The sequence below is a fragment of the Lonchura striata genome, chromosome 1A (genome assembly GCF_050655825.1).
Source record: "Lonchura striata isolate lonStrDom1 chromosome 1A, ASM5065582v1, whole genome shotgun sequence".
NCBI classification, from domain to species: domain Eukaryota; kingdom Metazoa; phylum Chordata; class Aves; order Passeriformes; family Estrildidae; genus Lonchura; species Lonchura striata.
This window is the reverse complement of record NC_140741.1, coordinates 22,646,636-22,673,735: the sequence shown is the minus strand read 5'-3', so window position 1 is coordinate 22,673,735 and position 27,100 is coordinate 22,646,636. Positions and strand designations below refer to the sequence as shown.

General features: G+C 37.1%; 1 protein-coding gene and 1 long non-coding RNA gene across 6 annotated transcripts in view; one reads left to right on the top strand and one right to left on the bottom strand.

Annotated features, from left to right (window-relative positions):
• The window catches only part of IGF1 (insulin like growth factor 1), a 49,716-nt gene extending 24,705 nt beyond the window's left edge, over window positions 1-25,011 (top strand). For 4 of the 5 annotated variants that reach the window (XM_077783369.2, XM_077783366.2, XM_031507964.3 and 1 more), the window contains 2 exons: window positions 15,286-15,467; window positions 22,744-22,886. In XM_077783369.2, the coding sequence (XP_077639495.1) occupies window positions 15,286-15,467; window positions 22,744-22,803 (242 nt within the window). In that variant the 3' untranslated portion in view covers window positions 22,804-22,886. Of the gene's footprint in view, window positions 1-15,285; window positions 15,468-22,743 lie in introns of all 5 variants that reach the window. The other variant, XM_021536352.4, reaches the window with a different exon arrangement.
• On the bottom strand, window positions 1,773-17,008 carry LOC146763404 (uncharacterized). The gene is made up of 3 exons (XR_014952323.1): window positions 16,871-17,008; window positions 14,296-14,403; window positions 1,773-1,906 (listed from the first exon to the last, which is right to left on the bottom strand). It is a non-coding gene; the product is annotated as an uncharacterized LOC146763404 (long non-coding RNA).
• Window positions 25,012-27,100: the final 2,089 nt, after the last annotated feature.

The following is a 27,100-nucleotide window of genomic DNA, read 5'->3' as shown; positions in this document are numbered from 1 at the left end:
GAAGACCTAACTCTTCACCTTTCTTTTTCTACATCCACTAAATACAACTTAATATAATTGTGCCAGAGCAATGAAACAATAATGAATGAATTGTCCATGAAGAACTCCGGAGAGTTTTCAGCAATTTCTGAAAGGAAATGAGTCAAAATGAATCTGAGCTAGATGCAGGATATGGTATAATAATATCTGTTTTCTTTTGATTAAAAGGAAATAACAAGTGTCCTGTCACTGATACTTTCTCTTGATCCAGTATGGTGTCTAATGTGAAAGTTTAAAATGTGAAATGATAAATTAAAAGTGTCTGTTCTATTAGGGAGCAAGTACTCAATAACTACTACCAACTTCAACACAAAAATTTGACAATATTTTGACTTATTAAAGACTACATTTTTAGCAGTTTTACAGCATATCACTTTGAAAGACCTTGTGGATACTTGCCAGATGTGATATAGTGGTAGAGGAACTCCACAGCAAAAAGCTTATTTATCCTTAGATCACCCCACTCTGTTCCTCTCCAACCAGAGAAATTATTTCAGAATTTCCTAATGATCTTGCAAGATAAACATTGAAAATTAGTAGAGCTAGAAATCACTACATTAAAAGGAGCATTATATTCTTTGAATCTAGTGCTAAGAACATAAACCTTTTCTAAGTCCTACTTATCGGTGCAGTGACATCATCCTGGAGTAGGAGAAAGATAATCTTCCTTGTTGCTGCTTTATTGAAGAATGGCAAGGAGTCCTGACAAATGTGTGCCCATCGTGCACACACATTTAAATGCAACCAGCACTGAACAGTCTTTTACATAGGATGGAACACGCTGTGCATATTAAAGCCCATGTGCTGCTTTCTTTATTTCTGGCATCCTTTCTCCCTACAACACAGGAACATGTTGCAAGCGTTTTTTCAGTGCTTTGTCTCTGCTTTTTGCCTTTTCCAGTGCTGCTTCTCTGCTCTTTGCCTTCCCTTCACCAGCTGTCACTCCAGTGACATTTCCCAAGCATGAAGCTGACATAGAGCAGGGCAGAGCTTGAGTGCTGAAGCTGAGAAAAACAGTAGCAGTGTTTTAAAATATCAACACAACTCAGTGTTTTGGGAACAATTTTCAATATTGTTACTTGAATAGACGTTGTTTGCTACACAGCCACTCATGCTGAGGGGAATTCAGTTATTTTAGAAAATTAAAAGGTTGCTGAGCTATAGCACAGAACTATTGTCAGTTTTCAGGTTTTTCTGCCATAATACTTCACTTAAACTAGACATTAAAAAAGCCTAATCTGTGTAATGCAAAGAAATTTCTGTACAGAAATTTAGGAAAACTATTACTATTACTGTTGTGAATAAGAGGACAGATAAGAGAGAACAGGATGGATATTTGAGAAGTGTTTTGCTTCCTGATTTACACATCTTCTCTACCAACTTAGTTTTCAAATTTCAGAGCTGTATTTACAGGCCAAAATGACCTGAAATTCTAGTCTAAGAAGGTCAAGAATAGTTATCACATGGGCATGCCTTCTTTCAACAGTTAAGCTTTCTTCTAATTTTCTAGCTCTTTTCTGTTATCTGACCTACTGGAGTCCAAGATACAAAGATTGACAGGAAAGACTACTGCAAAATGCAGAGTTAGCACAAGCATTTTCCTCAACCTATCCCCAGTTTCAGTCCCCAATACTGAAATTTAAACAACTCCTATACTGCAAAAGTAGAAAGACAAGTCCATACAGTTTTCAGTAGTCTCCAACTATCTTACCTAATTTTAGGAAACATTCAAGGCAAGATTTCCATTTTATCAGCTGGCTTGATTATGGCATTTGTTGTTCTCTTGAGTTCTCTTTAGGCTGAACAGGGAGCAAATCTTAACTTCTCTTTGTTCAGAATAGTTCTGTAGTGTTTCTGCTCTTCCCACCTTATGTGGTAAGAAGGAGAGAAAATTATCACAGGTCAGTCTGGCACTGCTCATGAGGTGGCAATGTTACAATAAACAGCAGCAATTTCTGTGAAGGGAAGACACAGGAACTTGTTATGTCCTTAAATGCAGGCAAGCCCTTGCACTGCACTGTGTTTCCACTGCTCTGACTTGTAGGTGCTGCCACACTGCTAAGCTAGTGTGAAGGAGCCCTCTAGTGTGAATAAGAAATGGACCTACAGCCCATATTTGCATACAAATAACACAGGAGAACAACGACTGGGAACAATGTCACTGCCAGTCTTCAGGCATCTCAACAGCACACATTGCCCAGGAAGATTCAGCAATTAAAAACCCTCCTGGATCTCAACCCTGAAGTCAAACAAAAAAGCAAACATATATGTCATAATGTGTGACTGACCATAAAGACAGTCTTAATTGAAAAAAGGACCCAAAACCTTGAGAATAATGTAAAAATAAACTGCAGCACTTGTCAGATAAATATTTTGTTTAAGTTTTTCAATAGACCTTTACCTTCAGAACAATTGATACGAACAATTGAAAAGAAAGAAAGCCTTTTTTAAAACTTCATGTACTAGGAATAAAAATTATCAGTTATCACAGAATCATTCAAACCTTCCAGAGACATAGCCAGCTAGCACTATAATATAACCATATCCACGAGATTCCAGTGCTCAGATCTATTTGCAAGTGGTAGTATGGCAAAAGATCACAGCCATGCAAGTAGAGAGAGACAGACACAAAGAGAGAAAGATACTCAGTCCCACACAGGTCCATAATATGCTGCTATTTCTGCAGAAAACCTTTTGGTTTATGATTTGTATCACTAAGATTAGAGGCAAAAAAACCAGCAAGGGTGTTGTTTATTGCCACCATTTCTAAATGAGACATACATTAAGTGTATCTGGTTTAAAGCAATATTGTTCTGAAACTGCATAGAAAAAACCATATGCACTAATTTATTTGTTGTGGGTTTTGTCTTTAGAGTGATCACAGTTGATTGCATAGCAGTTTTATGATGCTGAATGGAAAGTCAAAATAACTATGAAGTTTAAATTGATAGCAATGTATCTAATGCCCTGCTGTCTAACTGCTAGAGGGATAAACAAAGAACACCTAGAATTCTGAAATGGGCTTCGGAAGTTCATTAGAAAAGTTATGAAATGGTATCAGAAGAAGTCAAGAAAGAATACATGAAAGACATAAGCAACTAACAGATGATGAGAAATTGCAAATAATTAAGCCAAATCACAAGATATTCAGTTTAGGTAATCATTTAGAAACAAATAAGGGAAAATTCAGACCCATTTTAGACAAGAAGAATTGTGGAAATTACTTCATTGTACTTCCATTTAGTATTTTATCCTGGCTGCAGACATGAAACTTTTCAAATTTCACGAATGGGGAAAATGAGTGAAGAGCCACACTCACTAAACTTGCTGTACTTCTCACTTCTGGAGAGGCTGCACAGCCTTCTTGGGTTATTTTGCTACCTCCTTTTCTGGCAAGCAATGAGGAGTTTAGAGGAATTTATAAGTAAAAAAACAAAGGAAAAAATTAATCCAACTTTCCCAAACCACAGAAAACTCAATTTAATTTGGGATACATTTTGCCCAAATTTTCAGTGAGAGCAATGGTCATACTTTATCCAAAAAATCACTCTTGATGGAAAGAACTCTAAAAGATTTTGCTACGGAAGACCTAAAATAAAGAAATATTATATGCTGGCATCTATATTCTCACTAAAACTGTATAAATACTAATAGAACAGGAGGTTGCAAGTATTTTTTCATTTTTCAATGACATTTGAGTAGATAATGAAAAAGTTGATTTGGATATGTTATTAAATGAAAATCAATTGTACATCTAAAATATCTGAGAAATAATTTAACCTCACCTAGATATTCTCCAACTCCTTCAGTTGTACCCAATCAGATGGAAGAAGCAATGAAAAAATTGCAAGGATGCTGGTGTTTAGGTGGCTTTCTTGTGTGGAATCTTTGTTTTTTATGCTATTTGATTCAATTTATCTATATCAGTACCAAATTTAATTGTAGGATTAACTACAATTAACTACTTAAGGCTAGTTATTTATGATCTTATTAAGACAAATTCTGGGTACCAACAGGGTATGTCTCAACATCCTTTTCATTTGTACCTTGTAACTCTAAATTGGAACACTGCGTTCTTAATCTCAAATACAGCTAAGTAACTTGTAACCTCATAATTAAATATCTAAAGACCCACACCAAAGATATTAATACTGATGTCTACGTCCAAGACAAACCCAAAATCTCTGCTTTCAGGAGATCAAGAGATTTCTTCAAAGTCCTCCAGGCTTTGAGATTTATTAGCATGTAAAGGAATAAAAAAATGAGTGACAGGTGTTGAAGACCTGAGAATTAAAAAGGGCTGTGATTTTTAATAACCAACAAGAGATCCTTTAGAAATGCACTTTATAGGAATTACTTGGTTCTACTTTTTCATTTGCTCTGACACCATGTAAGCCCTCCACTGGCCAATGATGCCTAAGAAAAGTATTTTTTCCACACTACTTTTTTTTTTCTTTTTTTTTTTTAATAACCACCATAGATCCTGAGCAGGACTAGGCTCAGACTGACAAAGTGGAGGATATGAAAAACACTGGCCCAGCACTGGGAAGAATGATTTTGCAGACAAAGAACATCTAACAGGATTTACAGAGTCACCATTAAGCTTACACATTATGGCACTTATAAGAATACTTATTCATCCTACTGATTTTCTGCTGAACTGGATTCACTTGTTTAAATAATTTTGGATGTTGTGGCTGAAAAAAAGGCAGTGAGTACCTAAAATATAAAGGCCAGATCAACATTTTAAAGTTTATAGTATTCCCACATGACCCAGAGAAGAAGCCTAGTGAAGCAAAAGGAAAACAGGATTGCAAAATAAGAGAACTCATTCAAAAACATCTTTAACTGATGCAAAACTTTCAATCATTAATCAAACTTAAGTTGGAAATAAAATAATAAAAGAAAGTACTAATTCTTGTTACTTACAAAAACTTCTGTTTTAATGGAAATGAACTTTTAAAACCTTTGAACTATCCTTGAAAAGGCCGCTGAAACTTAGCAAGTGAGAACTGAAAAAAACTTCATTCGGCAACTACATTTCCTTTTAAGAAGCGTGACCACAGAGGGCATTGTCAGCCCCATAAAAGAAGGATTGCATCCTCTTTGTTTCATAAAACAGCTTTACTGCTTACAAGCACTTCTAATTTCAAGGATCCTACAGAAACTGTAGTTTTGATATTTAAGGTGTTATACTGGAACTAATTTCTCCCTGCACTATTCCAGTGTTCCCTTATAATCCCCCTGCATGTCTTCAGCAATAACAGGGTGAGCTTGAAGGACAAGGAGAGCAAGCGTATTTTCATCTGATATTCAGCACTCACTTATTTTCTTTATGTTTCTTTTACAAGAATTGATTTTCCGAGCTCCTACTTGCAAAACTAAATCACTAAAGGATGGAGCTACAACTGGGAGTGTGAGTGAAAGATTAATCTAACATAACCATATTTTAGCTAGTTTTAGTTCTGGTTTTGTTTCCAGCCACAATGCATTGTCCCTTTCTCATCCCAATGACCTCATCCTCACTCCCTAATGATTATGTACTCCTCTGGAAAGTTTCACTTTTCTTTTATCTCCTTTGACAAATTTAACAGGAGCATCATGACCTCAAATGAATGTTTCATTTCAAGATTATATTTTTACATGTCCAACTGACTCAAAAATATGGTTAAAGGAAGACAGGTATATAGTTAAAGCCTGCTGCTTATGTTGATGTAGATTCAGTTCCTGGCACTGACACAGCCTTCTCTTGTGCAAATAATTGATAGATTCCATGAGTATTACTCAAATTAAGTTCTTATCTTTCTCTGCAAAGAGCTCTTGTAATTTAGGATACAGTACTGTTTAGTATCAGAGAAGATAAAAGAACCTGGCTCTTAATCTTTCTGTCTTAATTTCACTTCTGAATGTAGTGGTTAATTTGTACTTTCTAATCAAGAATCTTGCAAGTCCACTGTCACAAGAAAAAGCATCCCTATATGGCAAAAAATAGCAGACAATAAAAAAATTATTTTTGAGGGAAATTATTCACATCTGAAATGCTGGCTGTAAGAACACTACATGCTGGACTTTCACCAAAAGCATTAAGTCATCTGACCATGCTTAAGTAACTTCTGGAATAATTAATGTCATTGTACAGAAAGGTTCAATAACTGAAATTCTAGAGAAAATTCAGGCCTTCATAGGTACAAAACTGAATCTTCTTCATTCCCTAGGCTCTGTTGCTGCATCGTTGTACAAGGTTGGACACTTTTCAGTGGCAAAGCACTTGGCAATGATGTGAGATCCTATTAGACAGAGCTTAGAGCACATTAGAGCAAACCCATTAAAGCTGATGGTGTCAGTGAGGAGTGAGCCAGGCCCTTACTGGCCTTACCTTCTTTTCCCCTCCTACTTTCTCTTCTATTGCCACACCATCAGAGCCATTGAGGTTGGAAAAGATCTTCAAGATCATTCAGTCCAGCCTTTGACTGAATACCACCTTGATTACTAAACCATGTCACAAAGTGCCTACAGGTTTTTTCAACACTTCCAGGGGTGGTGACTCTACCGTCCCCGATCAGCCTGTTCTAACACTTGGCCACCTGTGGAGTTGCGTTATTTGGATGTTTTATTATCCCTGTATTATGTATTGGTTTATTCCTTTGTACCCCCGTGTGCAACTTGGTTTATCCCCAGTTTTCCCGCCTTGTCCTCCCTTCCCGCCTTCCCAGTATCTATCCATCACCCTGAAAGAGGCATTTTACCCCCCCCCCCCGGGTGCCTTGTCTATCACTCGGTGCCCCTTCCCATCCATCCAGAAGCTTCTACTCAGGGCACCGGGTGATTGGGCGAGGACCTGGGGCTCCCCCCATATCTTTCCCCCATTGGACCCCACCATATCCCCCCATCCCAGAGCCACCCCCTATCCCTATCCCCATTGGTCGTTGGATACCCCTCCCTTACAGTTTATAAGTCAGTGCAAGCACCTTGTGCTTGTTCCTGTTGGCTGGCACCGTTCTAGGATATTTGGCCCCGTTGGGCTACAATAAACTCGGACTTAGCCCCCAGCAGGATCCGCTCTTCATTTACCACCGCGAGGCTTGCCAGCGCTGCCCGGAACCCACAAAGGCACTCTCCAAACCCCAGCTGGGATCAGCGGAGGGTGCCTCCATCGCCCACTCTCGCCCCAGACGGAGAGCTAGCCGGGGCTGAGACAAAGGGAACCGGGGCGGGAGCGCGGCAGCCACCCTATTAGTGAAGAAAGTTTTCCTGACATCCCACCTGAACCTCCCTTGGCACTACTTGAGGCCATTTCCCCTTTTCCTATCACTTTTTACTTGAAAGAGGCAAAAATCAACCAACACCCATCTCACGACAGCCTCACTATAGGCAGTTGTACAGAGTTAAAAAGGTCTCCCCCTGAGTCGCCTTTTCTCCAGGCTAAACATTCCCAGCTATCTCCTTCAGCTGCTCCTTATCAACCTGGTGTTCCAGACCCTTCCCCAGCTCCGTGCCCTTCTCTGGACACCCCCTCAATGTCTTTCTTGTAGTGATGGCCCCAAACTGAGCCCAGCACTCCAAGTGTGACCTCACCTGAACCAGGACCAGAAGGACCATCACTGCCCTGGTCCTGCTGGCCACACAATTGCTGACACAAGCCAGGATGTCACCGGCCTTCTTGGCCACCTGGGCCCACTGCCAGCTGTCAACCAGCTCTTGTTTCAAATAAGGGAATGAAAATTGTCTGACTCTCTGGTAGGTGATATTGGCCAGTGCCCATCTACTTAATCCTCCTGTAAGCACTATTCTGTTGAAATAAAAAATGCAATTGTAATGTGTGCCAATATGTGCACTCCTGGACAATGGGAAATGTATTAGATGGGACTTGGAATAGCCATTCCCACCTTCTGCCTCTAATCAGATGATGATGCCAAAATGCAAAAGCAAGAGTAAATAGCAAATGTTTGGCACTTGCTATTTTCTTTCATTTCTCAGCGTACAGCTAAAAATTGTGATTACAAAGTGCAAAGCAATGTACTGCATGTTATGTGGTCACTGGCATAAACCACATATCAGTCATTCTGCTTCACATTTTAAATCAGTATCCTCTTCTTCCTGCTTCCTTCAAGAAATCTCATCACATCCATTCCCTGCAATCTCTTTAGATGCCACTAAGACAATATTTACCTTTTGAACTTTAACGTTGGAAGAAAAAGCAAGTGTTCAATATCAGCATATTGAAAAGCCCACTAAGGACAGTGGAAATATTTCTACTGATTTTAGCAGACCTTGGATCAGGTTATATATAAGTAAATTCTGGCATCTGTTTCATCAAGACATAATCCTGACTGCAGTAAAATATTTACCAGTGACTTCAGCAATGCTACAATTTCACCCAGTCATAGGGTTTCATTGTTATTAGTTTGGTAAGCCAAATAAAATGCAGTTTTACATTGGCTTGGGATAAGAAGGATATTAAAGGTTCTACCATGACTGTTCCTACCTCCACCACACACAAGGGTAAGCAGCAATTATTTCCTGTGGGAGGTGTATAAGAAGGGCAGAGGATATATTTTCATTATGGATGGATGTCTGTATTGTCATTGCCCTCCTCAATGCACTTTAAGGGGCAATATTCAGATGTAGCAATGACCTACTGGCTCCTAATTATCTTGTCCTAAACCCTGATCAACCTGGCTATTCTTGCAATAGTGAATTTCTCTTCAGCAAAGCATTTCCCTTGCCAAAGTATATATATTTTTGGCAGCATCTGGCACTTTCCAGCCCTGGAATCTGATGTAGGCTTGTGAATTGTGCTAGGTCTGCAAGGTTTTCACCCTATAGAGTATTGATTTGGTGTAAAATAAGATATCATATTGTTTCCCATTCTTTTTCCATTTTTTTTTTTCCCTCAAAAATATCTAAACACTGAAATTCCCACTCCATATCCCAGCACAACACTCAAAGATATAGTGCTTTCTCTTCACACATTGTAAATAGCTTGGGAAATAATGTGTGAAGCATAATGGCTCTATCACATGCTTAATACACTTGATGGCCTCCAAAACAACTATTTCATAGCAAGAGTAGAGTACAGCACTCCTGTATGTGAGCGGAAAATGTTACAAGTGCTGTACTTTGGAAATAAGTTTAGGGGAAGAGAACTCCTTCCCAATTCTACAATGAAGGGGGAAAAATGTTTCTGAAAAGATATTTCTGTAAGAAAAAAAATATTTAACTGTGGCATGGACTAAATAAACACAGTCATGCAAATTACAAATTAAGATCTGGAAAAAAGCTACGCTTGTCTCACTGACTTTAAGGAAGTGAAATAGTTCTTTTATTCTGCATTTGAAATATCAAAGAGCTATCTTCTTTTCAAAAGGTGAAGCTTATAAAACTCATTTATTCAGGCAAAACATTCTGTGAAATCCTGATAGATTTCTCTTATAGATCAACACTGAGTGTCCCTATTTTCCCAGTCTTACTTGCTAGGATTTCAGAGCAAGGAGAAAACATCTTGCATTGGACTCAGTAGTTAATACAATCCAGAATTCCACAAAGCAATAGCTGTAGTACAATATCTCAATATTCACAAATGCAGATGCTTTCATAAAGATTTTGCTTGTGCATACTGATAAAGCTTATCCTCTATTCTCATGCATATTAAATTAGATTTCAGAGCTAGGGCATCCATTCATTGAGCATTTATAAATGCTAATATATGCTCATTTTGATGAATACAAACAAAAATCAGTCTAAGCATAATAATTTTTTTGCATTAACAAAACATTGAAGGAAAGTGGAAACTAAATATTAAATATTGTCACTTCAAAATGCATGCAACTTATTTACATGAAAATCAGATTGCCTACTTTGCACATTTAAACCTTGAGGTATTTCTGGTAAGGGACTTCACAACAATCCCCAAGATTTGTTGTTTGTTTGTTTGTTTATTAGCTTGTTTGTTTAACACTTCATAGAAGTATTAAAACCCAGGCATTTCCTGCTGATTGAACATTGACTCATAATTTTTCAAATACAGATGAGAAATACCAGAGCACCCTCAAGAAGTATTACCATTATAACACTAAACCATTTGTTCAAGATTACAAGGAGATGAAAAGTGATATCAATAGTCTCTTATTTTGCATATGAAGGCATTTATAATGCCAAAAATAGACAGTACTAGACTAACATACAGAATGTAGTAAAAGAGGTACAGAGATTCACATAATTCACAGAATTACTAGGTTGAAAGAGACCTTAAAGATCATCAAGTGCAACCAGTGCCGTAACACCTCAACTAAATATAATTAAACAGCACACTGGCTGGCATGTTCTTTAGAACAATTTGTCATATTTAATTGTTAATTTGGAAATGAAAGAACAGTTTTGTATTCCACCAGGTGCATACATTCTCTGATTTAGGACAAAAAATTTTTAATTTCATTCATTTTCCTTGAATTCAATTTCCTAAAAGGAGCTGGGCATGTATGCTAAGACTAGATCAATTAGCTTTATCTGTAGTTGATGAAAGAGCACTGTTTCCTTCAGAGGACAAGAATAAATTTAATTCTAAGCAAAGCATTCAATACAGGAAAAACTCCCTCTCAATACAACCTGCTTGTTGATTTCACTGTCTTAAACTGGATCCCTAGTTTTCAGAGACCAAAGATGAGCAAGATGAATCTCAAACTCAACATCCCTAGCCTTCTAAGCCACCATAAGGCACATAGCACATGCAACTCAAAACCTCTCCAACCACCAGCTCCCAGTTTGGATCTAGCACACAGGATGTTCTTGTTCAATTTAATTCTGCAATACAGCACCACAAACTCTCAGCCCATTGTTCAGGCCACAGGAAAATCCTGTCTGACTGACCTGCTGCCTTACAGGATGCTCCCATACATCCTGATGCTGTAAGCTGCTGTCAGTGCTTCCAAATTGCACCTGAGCCCAATGTATTGATGGAAACATTTTGAGTTTCTTGCTACAAGACTACAGCAGTCTAATAGGTCAATGGCCTTTCACCATACTTTAAAAGCTGCAGTTGCAGTTGAAGATTGACTCTGATACTAGATTAGGATTAAGTGCACTGTTTTTCAGATTTATGATGTATTTCTGAATTACAGTCTACATGGCACTCTTGAGTTCTACTGCTTGGCTAAAAAAGATGCAACAGCAAACACAGAGAGTCACATAAAAGTTCCAGGACACAACTCCAGTTCTTTCCTAGCGTCCTAGAGTAGATTAGTTTTCCATTTATCCTGGGCTATTTCTCTTGAAATTTCTGATTTTAATACTACAACAGCAGATTATGAGTCTACACAGAATGCCTAGACAACTTGACATTTGAAACTTCTGTAGTCCACCTATACCAGTTCTTCTCACACTGAAGCCACTGGTAGAGTAGAACCATTGGCAGCAGCAGGAAGATTTTTTGGAGGGATTAGGAACAGTAAGAAACCAAGTGTAAACAAGCCCTGCTGAATTACTCTACTGACTGTGCTGTTAGTGCAGAAGCCAGCTGTTTAACTATTGGAATCCTATACCTTGGACTGCTTTCAGGGGACATCACTGTGACTAGACCTTTTATCTTCTTGTCATGCACTGAAAGAGACTTTGACAGATTTGAAAAAGTAGATTAAATAAGAGCTAAATATTCTATTAAGTAAACTTTGACCTACATGATATGAAATTCTTTTGAGCTAGCCACTGACAAAAAAATGAAAGAAACCTCTAAGGAAATCAGCGTACATCAGCAAAAAGGAATGCCTAGGACTGTTGTATGTCCACAGGCAGCACTTTGAAGGTTGAGTAAATAGAAGGAACATTTGATAACAGCTGGAAGGCAGCACTCAAATTATGTCAGAAAGATGAGAAAACTATGTGGCTTCCCAGTATAGTAACACAGAAGGTGCAATCCATACTGAAGGCAATACTATTAAAACAAAAAATAAGGAGGAGAAATTACATTAAAAATGCAGAATCACTTGCCATTTATTTACCAGTATGGACTCTCATCTAGAAAGCAACTGAAGTGCTCACTTATAATAGTCCCTGTGTAGGAGAGCACTCAGGCATGTGCTCACTGTTTAATATGTGATTTAATCCAACACACCACATAGGAGCTTGAACATTTGCCTAGATCTAAGTGCATACTTTGTTAACTTGATGAACTGGGACCATCTGACCCTGCAATCTTGCCAGAACAGATGGGCCAAACAGTGATAACATCTGTAGAAGTGGTGGTATCATCTTGTAATTCTTTGCCTCATCTTTCTCTGTGATAGCATCTTTGTATACTGCAGCACTTCAGAGGTCAGCAGAAATTTAAAATCTATCGCTTTAAAATTACTTTAGCCATCAGATACTTCTCAATCATGATTGTGGATCATGATTACTGAAAAGGAATATTTCTTTCTGTTAATTTTCTCTCTCTGTTGTACAGCACTTTAGGCAATATCACTTTCTACGTCACACAAATTTTAAGTATACTTGATTGCTTCAGTCTTTTGAAAGCCTTGGGAAAACATTTTTTGAAATAAAAAAAATTGACTTCTCAATATTAACATTATCTTTATATAAAGGACGAGTATTTATTATGACATATGAAGCACAAATATTTGAGCCTACAAATAAGCTAATGTCATGTTTCATAGCTGAAATCATCACTGGTGTGATAGATATTTCATTCCTATCATGTTACATGTCCCATATAAGCTTTTTAAAGAGCTATTAGATATTATACAATCCTTCATAAAATTATTATTCTGTAAGAAAAATACATAGGTATCTCTGGTCTTGTTACTCTAAAAATAATTTTGAAGTACTCAGAGATTTTCACCAGAAAGATTCCATGATTCAGGATTTGTATTAACTATTTATGCATATTTATGATAGCGTAGAAAAATGTTGCTACTGATTGCCAAATAAAGCAGGCAGCAGGAATAGGTTAGTAAAAGTACTTTATCAATTATATTTATAAATTATTACATTTGGACATTGAAGGGTAAAGTAACTTGAACAGAAGCTTTTCAGGTTTGATTGCTTATGAAAAATTGACAGACTGATAAAAGAAAGGGAAGGTTAACTTATCAGTTCTTGTACCTACAGTTCAGCTGGATCTGGACACCTGTATATCCAGGAATAGAATTTGCCCCTCCATGCTTTAAGTGGGAGCAAGACCAAATGTGGCACAGCTGTGGGTATACTGCAAAGTAATGACACTCCACACTTTATCAGGAGTGCTCTATTTAAAATGTATTAGGCTAAAACAACCAGATTGGCAAATTTCAGGAAAAATCTCCAAAGAAAAATTTGTATTTCATATTATAACTCAGTGAGGGAAAATAATCAGGGGGGCAAAAAAATCAAACCAAATTCCACATCTTAGTATTTGTAGTACTTTTCAGTTATACACATAAAACAACACACACAGACACAAACAAAAATATTACTGTAATCTACTCCTGGCTTGCTGTACTGCTTAGTCTCATGAAACAAGTAATTTAGCAGGCAATGTACAATATAGAGGCCTCCAGTGGATTGCAATATACTAAGTAAGCATGGGTTTTTTTGTTTAATTTATAGTCCATGGGGAAAAAAAAAAGACATTTAAAAAACCTGTTTCCTGGGTTTCAAAGCTCATAGGGATAGTTCTTAACTGGCTGAACTGCTGGCTAAAATGTGAGACACTGTACCACTAGAGGTCTTTTCATTTGCTAATATTCTAAGGCCTCAACGGTTCTTCATCAGGGGATACATGTTTTAATCACAGGGAACAGTAAATTGTAGTGCTATTTTTTCAAATTGACAACTGCAAGACAAACACAGGGATATCAACCTAGACTTTGCTGTATAAGCACTGGGGGCAATAGGCTTCCCATAGTAAAACTGAATATTCAACTTTTTTGATATCCTTACTTTAACTTGAGTAATTCTTAAAATGTAAACTCCTGCCAAACTCTGTGAATAACAGATTTTTGGTCTCAGTGATATAACTGAGAAGGAGAAGAGAAAAAAGAAAAGGCAAGAAAAGAAATTGGTAAAGCTGACAGAATTGAGTTACTTCATGTTTTGGCTCTTGGCACGCTTGTCTTTTTTTTTCCATATTTTTCATTTCTTAACCAATGTGGATCATTCTGTAAATGGAAACATTTAATGCTGAAAATGTCAAAACAAAACACTTAATCTTTTCAGAATTGTACTGTCTAAAATCAAATTCTATCAGAATTTTAAAATAGATGTAGTAAGCAAGCAACTACTTACTTTTTGTGAATTTACTGTTCCTTCATTTCTAGTTAGTCATAACAGGGCAACTGCACATCCAACTTGGCTGCATACAAACAATCCAAGGAAATAATGGGCTTTTAATCTCTGTGTAGGACAGCAGAGAATTCAGCAGTTACTAAGGAAATCATAAACCACAGGAGGAGAAAAGACAAAAATATAAGTGTGTAAGAGTTGTATGAATGAAAATGTTGGCCTTTACTGGAGCCGAGTGAAAAATACAAAATATTTGCCAATTAGGTATTCTCCATAGATGGCTGGTACAAATGCAAAGCACAGGAAAGCCATGCATATCAGTCCCATTTTTTATCTTGTGCAAATCTATGGAATAGAAAAATCTTCCACTTCTATCTGTTCCATCAACCTTTCTATTCATCAGTTACTTTGTTCCTTCAAATCCTGCTTCCCACTTTTGAGCTTGCAGACCTTACAGCCTTTGCAGTGGTACACAGTATTTATTTCCCCTTTGCAACCCACTCTGACTTCACACAGTGCCTCGGTGTAGCCATTTTTTATTAGGTAATTCCTGTCTACAACACAGTTGTGATCTATGGTTTTTACACACCAGCTACCTCAGTTGGCTTAATCCATTTTCATACAAAATCTAAAAGGTAAATTTCTTTTGGAAGGTGTCCAAATGTCAGATTTCAGCTTCCTCCCTCTCAATTTTTGAGGCTAATGCAGTTCAAGAGAGTATTTTAATAATACTTTTCTAAGAAGGCATAGATTTGCTCAAATGCTTAAATAGTAACCACACATAGAGAAAAAGCTGTCCATTTCCAGGAATATCTGGAAAGGAATATTCAGAGGTGTATCTGAGAATAGGATCTTAGAATAGATACACACAGGCAGCCTCTATAATGGTCACTGGTGATTCAGTTAACATAATACATCTTAATAATATGACTGCTCCTGAGGTCTTTGCATTTCCTTTCTAACCTAAAAACCTCCCCTTTGTGTTTTGAATAGGCAAGCCCACGGGGTATGGATCCAGCAGTAGACGCTTACACCACAAGGGAATAGTGGATGAATGCTGCTTCCAGAGCTGTGACCTGAGGAGGCTGGAGATGTACTGTGCTCCAATAAAGCCGCCCAAATCCGCGCGCTCCGTTCGCGCCCAGCGCCACACTGACATGCCAAAAGCACAAAAGGTAGGGAAAAATTCCCAATGAAATCGGGAAAAATTCAGGCTGGGAAAAATTCCCAATGACCAACCAACAACCAAAGCACACCAACAAAAAAATAAAAGAACCAACCAAAAAAGCCCTTACGTATTTTAGGGAAGGAAAATTCTATCAAGGCTGGTAACACAGAAAACAATTGGTATGCTCTGCCTACTAGATTGAGTGAAACTTTGGAAAATGGTTGCCAAGGTGGGAAATAAGTGGGAAGTGGTGTGTTCCACCTCATCTCTCAGAACACTGAATAAAACATGGAATTGCTATGCCAATAGCAATAGTAGCTGTGAAGTCTGATCCTGCCACAGGGTAGTAAGTACCCACATAGTCCAATCATAAACACCATTTAAGACTTCTTTCAAAAGAGAAACTAAACACTGAATGTTTAACAATTCATCTATCCAGAATCTCTTCACTCATCCTCCCCTTTTAGGTAGAGGTAGAGTGGGTGCTCAAGAAGGAAATAAGAAATTCTGCTATTCATTTTACATTTACATGAACAAATTCTTTTTCCTTCATTATTTTTGCCCCTTTTTTTATTTATCAGAACTAAATATAATGGGTAGTCACTGTAATCATTGCATACTTCATTTTAACTATTTAACATTCAATATTTATATTCTCCAAGCCACTTCCAATATTGATTAGTATTATTTATATAGTTGTAGAGTTCTGAGTATCCAGATTTTTGTTCCTCTGAAAACAGATATGCTGTACATATATGTATCAACAGAGCCCATAGTTCAGAAAACCCATCTAAGACTAGGCTACAGTGAAGCTCATGTTCAATTGTCTCTCCTGTTTGAGGTCTGAACATCTGTTTTATATATTATCTGTCTTTTGCTGTATGTCTCCCATGATTTATTTTATTACTGTTGACCCTGTCTGTCCTACACACATGTTGGCACCACTCCTGCAGTTATCTGAAAATTTTTGCTTACAAGACCTGGAACCCAAGATTTCTTAAGAAGTCAGGAAACCAGTGCTGTATATTAAAATCCTTAATATCAATTTTATGAAAAGAACTATTGTAATCTTTCCAGCATCTGTTCTTTTCCATAAGTCAATTCATAGAATGGACTCCTTTCCCCTTCCTTCCTCAAGAGTTTTCCAAAAATCAGTGCACGTATGATCCTTCCTGGAAGTATCACCTTGAGACCTCAAAGGGCACACAGGGCAACAAGTGAAGACTTCTTCAGGTGGAGCTCAACTGCAGACAAGAAACTCCTGGTTTAGGTTTATTCCTGTCTGGGCACCCATAAACTTAAGGAAAGCTGGAAAAGAAGAAAACAGGCTTGGCCAAGAATCAGTGTGCTCCTTCCCATGCATGTTGCTAAGGCAATGGATAAAACATTGGAATAAAGGAGACAAGATACCTGCCAGCTCTTTGATGAATCTCCACAACACTTTCCTTGGAGGACTAAGGAATGATGTCATCTTTAGGCAGCTGTCCTTTTCCCAGTTTAAAACATAGACACGAGAGCACTGTTTTTCATAGACAGGAAAGACCTTGTATCTTTCTGCAGCATCAGGGGAGGTAGCACTCGGGAGGGATACTGGAAGAAGGGAAAAAATAAAAGGGAGTATATAACTGAGTAATTGAGAGAGCATAGCTGCTGAAGAAATCATCCCAGAAATTAAAAAGGGAAAAAAAAATCAAGAGGTGAAAAGGGCAGTAGAAGTACAATGAGGAGCACAAGGGAGGAAAAAAAGGGTGAGGGAATTAGATCAAAGAGGTCAAGAAGATGTGAAATATTGCAAAACTGAATGAACCAACATACATCACAAATAAAGGATGGGATTTTTAGAAGATGAGAGAGAAAATTAAATTAGTGACAAATTAATATTAAAGAAGATAACCTTTAAGGAAACTGTACGTGAAAAGGAGATGTTGAACAGAATAAAAGAAATCGTAAATGCTTCTTAATAGGAACTTGGCAATAAAATAACAAATCTGATGGGAAATACAAACAAATTTTCATTTTTGTCTGTGGACGAAGTAAATTACTTTGAGGACATGAAAATACAAACAGGTAGGAAAAGCTATTATTCAGATTTATGATACATAAAAGGAAAGTACACTGGAGAGAAGCAGAATTCAGTAGGAAGAACTGGTACATCACAGAATCACAGAATAATGAGGTTGGAAGAGACCACTAAGATCACCAAGTCCAACCTATGCCCTAACACCACAACTAGACTATAGCACCAAGTGCCAAGTCCAGTCTTTTTTTAAACATATCCAGAGATGGTGATTCCACCACCTCCCTAAGAAGACAATTCCAGTATTTTATTATTCTTTCAGTGAAAATTTTTTTCCTAATATCCAATCTAAACCTTCCCTGATGTAGCTTGAGACTTGGAAGAGATCGACCCCACCTGTCTACAACCTCCCTTCAGGAAGCTGTAGAGAGCAATAAGGTCACCTCTAAGCCTCCTCTTCTCCAGGCTAAACAACCCCAGCTCCCTCAAATGTTCCTCGTAGGCCTTGTGTTCCAAGCCCTTCACCAAGCCCTCCTCTGGACATGCTCAAGCATCTCATATACTCATTTAATTTTTTTTCTTTCTCATTTCTTTTTGCAGTCCATTGTACATGCCACCATTAAGTAAGGCAACAATGTTCAAAATTTTTTTGGACACCAGATTAATACATTGAGCTAGTTCATAGTGTTGATATGCCACTGATTTTAACTAAAATTATATATATGCTTAAATCAAATTATTTTTCTGTTAAACAATTTGTTTCTCTCAATATGGTATGCTATATATGAGCTCTATGTCTTCTTCATAGAAAGTGAATATATATATATATACCTATGATTCTATATATACAATCTCTTCAAAATCTTCATATTTAGATGCAAGATGTAAGATAGGACTAGGTGCAATATATAAGAGGTTGTACAGTTCCTCTCAGATTTCATGGAGAATCAGTTTCTTATGCATTTTATACATTGGATAGTCTTTGTTCAGTATCTCCTCAATCTTTTTAAATGACAAATCCAGGATTTGGGGTTTTGTTTTAGTGTTTCTAGTGCTTAAGTAAGTGATCTGTTTCCCCAATTCCTTGTGCAGATGGTTCCTGCTAGGCATACTTTGGTAGATGATCTTAGTTCAGTGGAGTAGGGATCTTCTCTTATTTACAGTTTCAGTATTTCTGCTGGAAAGCAAAGCAATGATTTCTCCTGGTTTTACAGTATATTTAGAGTTTTAAAGCACAAAACAAGAGCAAGAAGGGGAGTTTAAGTCCTGTCTTCAGTTTTATAATATCATCAAGCTTTTAATTTTTTTGTTTCTTTCTCTTCTGAAAAATGCTTAAAATTTATTCAATTATCCTTAAGTGAATTAAATTTTTATGGCAATTTGGAAAACTATTGAATATCTCTTTGAAAAACAACTGCTCTACCAAAGGAAACAACTGAGCAATTTCCACAACTGTACACATGAGGGAAGATTGTGACCTTTTCAAATGAAGCAGTGTCACAGAAACAATGTCACAGAAACAATGTTAATGCCCTTGAAAATTACTACTGAAAGTGCAGGCTGGTAAGGCTGATTTAAAAATCCAGTTAAAAAGAACATGCAATCATTGAGGTAGGAAAAGAACTCTAAGAACATCGAGTCCAGCCATTAACTCAGCAAGTCCAAGTCCACCAGTAAAGTCTGTCTGTAAGTGCCACATCTACATATATTTTAAATAACTACAGGGTTACTGACTCCACAACTTCCTTAGGCAGCCTTTTTCAGTGCTTGACAATGTTTTCTGTGAAAAAAGTTTTCCTACAATCCAATCTGCACCAGCCTTGGCACAACTTGAACTTGTTCATGAACATAGTGCCATGGCATCCCCTTGCAACCCGAGTAAAATGGCAAAAGAGGTGCCCATCTAGATATAATTCTGCTCTTCCTCAGATTTACAGTCCTTTTTCTTCTTTAGGTCTCATATGTGAAAAATACGTGATAAATATTTATACCAAGAAAGTATGAAGAGAAGGTGTTTTTTCTCAAAAATACTTTTCATGTTTTATCTAATCTTCAAAATTTAAATAAATACTAAGTTTGACTAAGAGAGAAGGGGGAAAGGTATTAGTATTTTTGGTTTAAGAAAATGTCATTAAGAAAACAGAAAAGGTATTGCATTATTTCTCATTAATTTTTCTAAGACTGGCAGATCTTTTGTAATTGGCTCAGTATCAACTCAGAAAAATTCATAGGCCAAAATATGCACAATGGCACCAATCCTAATTTTTGTTGAAGCCATGACACATTACCAAGCCAATGAGTGAACTTTTAGGTGAAACAGATAGAAGGACTTGGCCTTTTCAGAGAATTATTCTCTCCCATTGTTTGCTTTGCAGCCCTGTTTTTATGTCAGTGTCACACTGCCCACAGAACTAGAAAGTGTTCAGAGACCCTAGAGAATTCACAGCTGAGGTATCATGCCTGTTACTACAAACATTATACTTTCCATTTATTACCAGTACAGCAAGGGAACTTTCAATGCCAATATGAGGTTTGAATGTCTGCCTTATTGGGATTTGCTTCCCAGTACCTTTACAGCTCAGTCAAATAACCATTACTGAGTAGCTGTTACCCTACTGTTAATGATGCCTTATCTCCAAAGACCCATGCTGAAGGTGAAGGGCTAGAAGTCTACTTCCCTGCTCTTTAGCTGACTTATATATTGCTCACATTTTGCATCTCTCATCTTAAAACTATGATTGTCTTTGTCTGGGTCTGAATATCAGCTCAGAGCAGTTTTCTTTCTAATTGCCTTTTTCTCAAAGACTTGAGAAACAAACCAAACTTTTCTATTGCAGTCCAAATGTAGGTCTGAGAACCTAATTCAGGCAATCCCACCTGGCTTTGGGGTCTGAGGTTTTTCCCCCCGCAGTGGTCTCAGTATTTCATACTTGAAAAAAATGTGTTATGTGGGTCATGGTAGGCATGGTACTATCATTACACTTATTGGTAGTAATTTATCAAAATGCTCATTCTGGGGAAGGAAGTGTTCTAAAAGCAGCCTGCCATCCTTCCTTCAATTCCAAAGATAATCTGTATCATGACAACTCTTTTTCCACCTACATGTCATAATTATCAAAATCTGTAAGTGAAATACTCCTGCATCTTAGTACCTGTTTTATTTGAATGATAAAGCCATTTTAGAGTCAGACAACAACAGTAGCAGTGAGAATTTATATTTTCATTTCAGCAACACACATTTAATTTTCAATTTAATTATACTTTGAAAGTCACTGAAATGCAAAATGGCTGTTGTTATATTTCAAGGCTCTCACTGTCTATAGATCAAGAGTTTGTAATCTTTAAGAATATATAACTTTTGGCAAATAAAATGAAGCATATAGCTTTTCCTATATGCTAGTAAACTCTCTTCAAGGAGGAGCACCCAGGGTCAGCGCTGAGGAGAGTATTTTGTTTTGTTGCTGTGTAGAAAAAAACCTGGGCATACGACTAAAGAAATTCCTGTTTTCTTAGCTCATTGTAACCAGTATAAGCACTGGTAGAATAAGGCAGGATCCTAAGTGTTGGCAGACTCCTGTGAAATGCTGCAATGATGATTTTAATGAAAATCAGTTAAAATTTAAGGGTTCATCCAGAATGAGCTCTTCAGGGTGAAAACTAATGTATAACTTAGGAAAAAATAAAGGCAGCAAAGGTCATTTTGGAAAAACTGGAAGGGAAACAGGCAGTGAAAAGCAAAATATATTTTAATTTAAGGATAAGCAGAATTCTGTTGACATTTCTGATGCTTTATTTGACTGATGGTATTCTACAGCAATATTAGCAAAACTGTATGAGGACAAGCCAATATCCTTCTGAACTGTTCACAGAAATACTGACTAGATGATTAATCTAGTCTATAATGGCATATTCCTAATAAAAACATTTCTTCATTATGACTATTTTGCTGTTAACAACTTTGGCTTGTCAGTGATGATAAATCCTAGTTTGGCTCAATGTTTTATACTTGGTGGTAGTATAATAAAGTTAACAATTACTAGTACTGCCTAATTTTTGTTTTACATACTTAAAATAATAAGTCCTCTCATATCCATCAGAAGCCAGTACAAATCCAGTGAAAATTAATAAGCTCTCTATAAGTTCAAGTTTTGTGATCCTTTGAAAGTTTCTGATTTGTTTTATTTTTAACTTAATTTCTGATTTTATTGTTAATAGATACTGAAGGGAAATTGAAAGGTTATATGTAGAATAGTATTTTTATGGGAAATCACTAAAAACCCCCACAAAACCATTGCACCAAATTAGCTTCCATTTTATTTCTGTCCATTAGAAAAGCAAGAAAATGTTATTACTTTAAATTTTAGAGGCTCCTTAATTTTAGGCCTTAAATAACAGCTAATGCAGTGGTAGAGCTGCATACACATGGCTTCACCTTTTACAGAGATTTTTCTTTTCTTGGGGAAAAAAACTGTAATTTCACTGAACTGAGAATTTGACTTCTGATGAGTATTATAAATATGGAGAGTCACTTAAAATTTCTGGCTTTGGTCTGATACAGACTATGCAGTCTTGGGCCTGGCTAATATTTACTAGCGTGGCAAACAAGGAAATCAAATTGAAATGTGTATACCACACCCACCACTGCTTCTGAAGGCTGGCCTGTGCATAGAATGACAGGGAACTGAGGGCGTTATTCACTCTAAAGCTCTCTTGATTTGCCTGGCACATCAGCTTGTCTGTTTTGAAAACACAGATTATATGGCTGCAGCTCCTACAGAAAACCCACCATTTTTTTCTTCAAGGTCTTATCAACAAATCTATTATGCCCTCTGTGCAATATGTAGTTAGCAGAGCAATTTTGAAAATACCTGGTAACAAAGCGCAGGAGATTCCATAAATCCTGCAGTTACAACTCAAAAGTTCCATGGCCACTATACATCCTCCTTTGCAAATATCTTTGGGAAAGAAAGGAAATCTTTGGTACCTGCCATATCCCTAAGCCCATCCAGGTTCCAGCAGCAGATGTCTCCTCTACCAAGATCTAGAATGACAACAGTCAAAGTTTTTATGTCTAGGAGAGCAGGGAATTTCAGGTACAGAAGTTCTGCATAGTTAAGTTCTCTGTAGATAACTGAATTGTTGATTAAAACACAATTAGCCAGCAGTTCCAGCCCTCTGGAAAACTGTTTTCCCACTATTATAAGTTTTGTGATCATACAATATATTTAAACCCACCTGTAACAAATTTTTCTTTCTAAACTTTCAGGAAGTGCATTTGAAGAACACAAGTAGAGGGAACACAGGAAACAGAAACTACAGAATGTAAGAACATGCCATCCACAAGAATGAAGAATGAATGTGCCATCTGCAGGATACTTTGCTGTAAATAAATTATTTGTTAAACATTGGAAGACTTAAAAAAAACCTTTGTTTTAAAAAGCTTGATGCAATTTCAACCAATGGGCATTCTCCCAGTGAACAATGCAACTAAACATTCCAATATTAAGTCTTTAGAGAACAGAACATTTTAACCAGACCAGAGCTAAAAAATTCTGTGGTTGATATATTGCTGTTTGTTAACCTGTTTTAAATGTCCTGCACGAAAACTCTTAAAGTCCTGTGCCCCTCAAAAGCCTACAAATTTATGGGCCTTTGATGGATCCAATTGCACTAAATTAACCTATGAACACTGGCTGCTGGAGTCATTCATCAGCCTTGTCTAAGTGGTGTTTTTTTATTTGCACTTCTTTACAAGCAACAGGCTGTTTGTTTTACAGTGTCTGAAAACATTGTTTGTCTACCCCTACATATTTGCACAGTTTGACAGTTTTACTGATTCCCAGTAACAGCAGCAGTAAGGTAACATATAAAGTTTCAAACATCCATTAATTCCATCTGTGGCATTTCGACAAAATATGGGTTATAGATGCATTTGTTTTAAGACAGTTTTATTCTTCCTTCTCTTGCAAACATGCAAATTTTTTTTGCAATTTGTGAGACAAAAGATTTTTAAAAGCAGTTAAAGCATACATAGGCTCTCAAACCAGTAATGATTCTTCCAGGTAATTATTTTGTAACAATATAGGTAACTTCTTTCTTCCTCCATATAATGCAGTATGTAAAATTTAGCATATCAACAATACACATATATCAAACAGTATGTAAAAAAATCTCTGTTTTATAGTACAACGGTGCTATTTTATAGTTTGTTACATGAAAGGGTCTGGCCAAAACAGTAATAGGTAAAAGCAAATATGGAAAGACCAAGCCAAAGATTAAATAACAAATTAGTTACAAAAGTATTCAGCTTAAATCAACTAAAATGGCTTCAGATTTCAAGATAAAAATAACTTTACCATCTTCAAAAGAAAATACTTGTTTCCTTTAGATACTTGAAGGGTAGTGTTTTGACATATAACTACGTGGAACGCAAACCAGTGTAGGCCCAGAAGAAGACAATTTGAAAAACAAGTGACTTCATAGAGTAGTCCGCCAGGGCCTGAATGTTCCTGAAATATCAGCATTCTGTTCTATCATAAAAGGGGTACTCAAGGTCCCCTCCATTTTAATTCTTCCCACAATCAGATGTGGCTTACCTGACTGTGAGCTGGGCTGCATCTCTCTGTAAATCAGAAAACATAGTCTGATCACCAAATTACTAGTGTAGCATGAGTCCTCAAGGAGAGATTAACCGTAGACCCCCGCCTTCAACCCCCACTTACATCTTCCATTCATGTGCTCTTGTGGGAATCAGAGCTACCTGGATAATCCCTGCCATGTAACTTTGATGGACCCTGCAGTGGTTCTACCTTGAATAATACCGTGTCCTCTGCTGCATTTTTGTAAATCAGCCCAGTGTAAGCTGGCCAAGCAGTGAAGGGGGATAAGCAGCCAACAGTGTCCCAAGGACATTAAACCTGTCTGTGAGAGAAGGGAAGGCAGAGGAAGAGGGAGGGAAGAGAAAGGCACTGTTCCACCCTGTCCAAGAATTCCAGTGTGATCCCATTCAACTTTTTCTCTCATCATATTGCAATTAGTAGGCTCAGGCAAGGGCTGAAGCTCTGTCTTGGTCAGCTCCAAAAGAGGCCTGGAAAATAGTGTATGAAGGGAGCAGTTAGGGAGGTGGCAGATTATATCTATAAAGGAAGTATCTCCTTTTGAAGGCTGCTCAAATCTGCCTTACTTTCTACTGTAGTATCCCTTCTAGAGAAGGAAGGATTCTAAAAGCAAAAGAGGGAGTGGATAACTATTGACTTGAACACAAGAGAAAGCTCTCTCCAGACTGCATATGTACAGCTTCTCAGTAGTCCCTTGTGAAACAAGCAGGAAAGGTCATAAAAGTCTAACAAATTATTGTAGTTCCTTTCTATTCCCATAGAAAGTTTGTGGTTTGTATTTTTAACAAGTGCAATGTATTCCTATACAACTCTTTAAACCCTCTGCTTTCTGTGAGATGGATGTCTATATGCACAATAAGCTGCCATAGCAATGTAAAAGTAGAACAGTAAATTAATAAAAAGAATATGTCACAGCTCTCACTGACTGAGATAGTTATGTTGAAAAAGGAAGAAAGTAAAAAGAAACAGCTGGGGAAACTAACCTAAATTATTTGCCACCAATTCAATAAACAGAGTTAGCAATTCTGATACCTGTCACAGCTCCTACAGCCTTCTTTTGGCAGGGGGGATGGAGAGGGAAGGACTTAACTGGCTGTAAGAATTCTGCAACGCAATCTAAGAACAAGCCATTATTTTGATGTCACAGATATAATACATATTTCCATTTCATGCTTCATGAACCTTTCTGTCCCCTGTCTCTTCTGAAGTTCTAAGGGGAAGAAGGAAGAAAGGTGTGAGTGTAAAAAGCAATTTGAGATATCTGTGGCAGCAAGTTTCTTTGTAGATAATTTTTTACTGATCTGCTTTTAACTGAATAACTGTACATCATTTTGCATTAATTCCTGTAAATTAATTCAAATTTTTGGTCTTATCTTGGGATTCACACACTCACATTCATGACACGATATTTCTCCTGTTGAAAAACCATAATTAGAAAAAGTCACTCAGAGACTGCAATATTTATCATAATTTGACAACTGTCTAAACAAATTAGAACAATTATTGAAAGTAATTAAAATAAATACTGAATAGCTGCAAATTTCAAGGCAACACTTTGCTTTACTAGAGAATAAATGATATCACAAAATGGGAAGTAGCTCCACCTCCACAGAGGTGAGAAATGCATGGGTGGGGAATGCACATTGTATAAGAAATCTGCAGTTATATGGCAGGGAGCACATGGTAAACCAGTTAGTATGAAAGATAAAGGGCTGCATTAGTTTAATAATTGCAATAAATCCTCTACTTAAAGAAGTTGAAGCATGACCCAAAGGATCTTCCTCCCAAAAGTAGAAAGCAGTCTGTCTTGAAAAGCTTCTAATTTGAGAAACTGAAAGGTTCAGCTAGATGAATTTTTAAACGCATTCCAGATATTTAAGAACAGGGCTCCCACCAGATGCTATTGATTCTCATAAATCACTGATGTGGTAAAGAAAAGCCCATTTCCTATCCTTCCCTGTTGTGTAAGTCACATGACAGATCACAGATCTTTGCTTTCTAGAATGGACCTAAAATTCTAACTATTACACTGAATACCACTGAAATGCATAACTAAAAAAGTGATATAAGCCCCATTATTTTCAGTCAGTCCAAAAAGCACTGCAGATCTAAACTCACTTCAGTTAGTATCTCTCTTTCATCAAGGTAGCAAAATTTAACTCTCATCTCCATAGAAAACATAATTAGTCATTAAGAGTTTAAATGGAAAAATCAATAAATTCTTTATTCTGCTCAAAATGTAGTTACAAACCCACACTTCCATTTCCATGAGAGACTTATATGAGCTTATTTGTACCATTCAGCCAAGAGAGACAAGGAAATAAAAGCCAGGGATATTGCATCCAGTCCTGGTAGATAGATGAAAATAGCTCCCTTTTTCCTCAGGGCAGCTTACCATACTGGTCCTTTTGGTAAGACTGAAGGGTGAATTAGTGGTAAGCTTTCTTTACAGAAGTGAATTCCACACACAGCTAGGAGCCATGCTCAGTTGCCCTTGTTCTCCCAGTACCAATGGTTAAAGCTGATTGATGAAGACTTCAGGCCAAGCATTGCATCTTCTTGGCCCTCCATTCAACAAGAAAGTGCATGATATGACAAGTTCAGGAAAGTGTATTTGCATATTTGCTTTACCTGTTACTGATTTGGCCAACAATGCCAAAGTGGTGCTATCGTTTTGTTTAAGAAAGTACTTGACTAAAATATAAAAGAAAGCATAAATATTTTTTTAATGTATGAAAATGGCAATTACATAGGTATGGTTATTAAAATAGAAATAAAACTAGCCATAACTTTTCAACTTTTTGTCACTCAAAAAACAGCAAAGTAATCTTATATTGATGCAGGTGAGGCAGGAATAAGAGTCAAAATGCCACAAAAATTCATAGATTTTAAATGAAATTCCGAATCCTTATTCCAAGTCAGAAATTCAAATGAAGAAAAGTGTTAGAAGTCAGGGAACTGAAAGCCTTGATGTAACTGAAAGTCTTTCAGATCATGCAAGTTAGT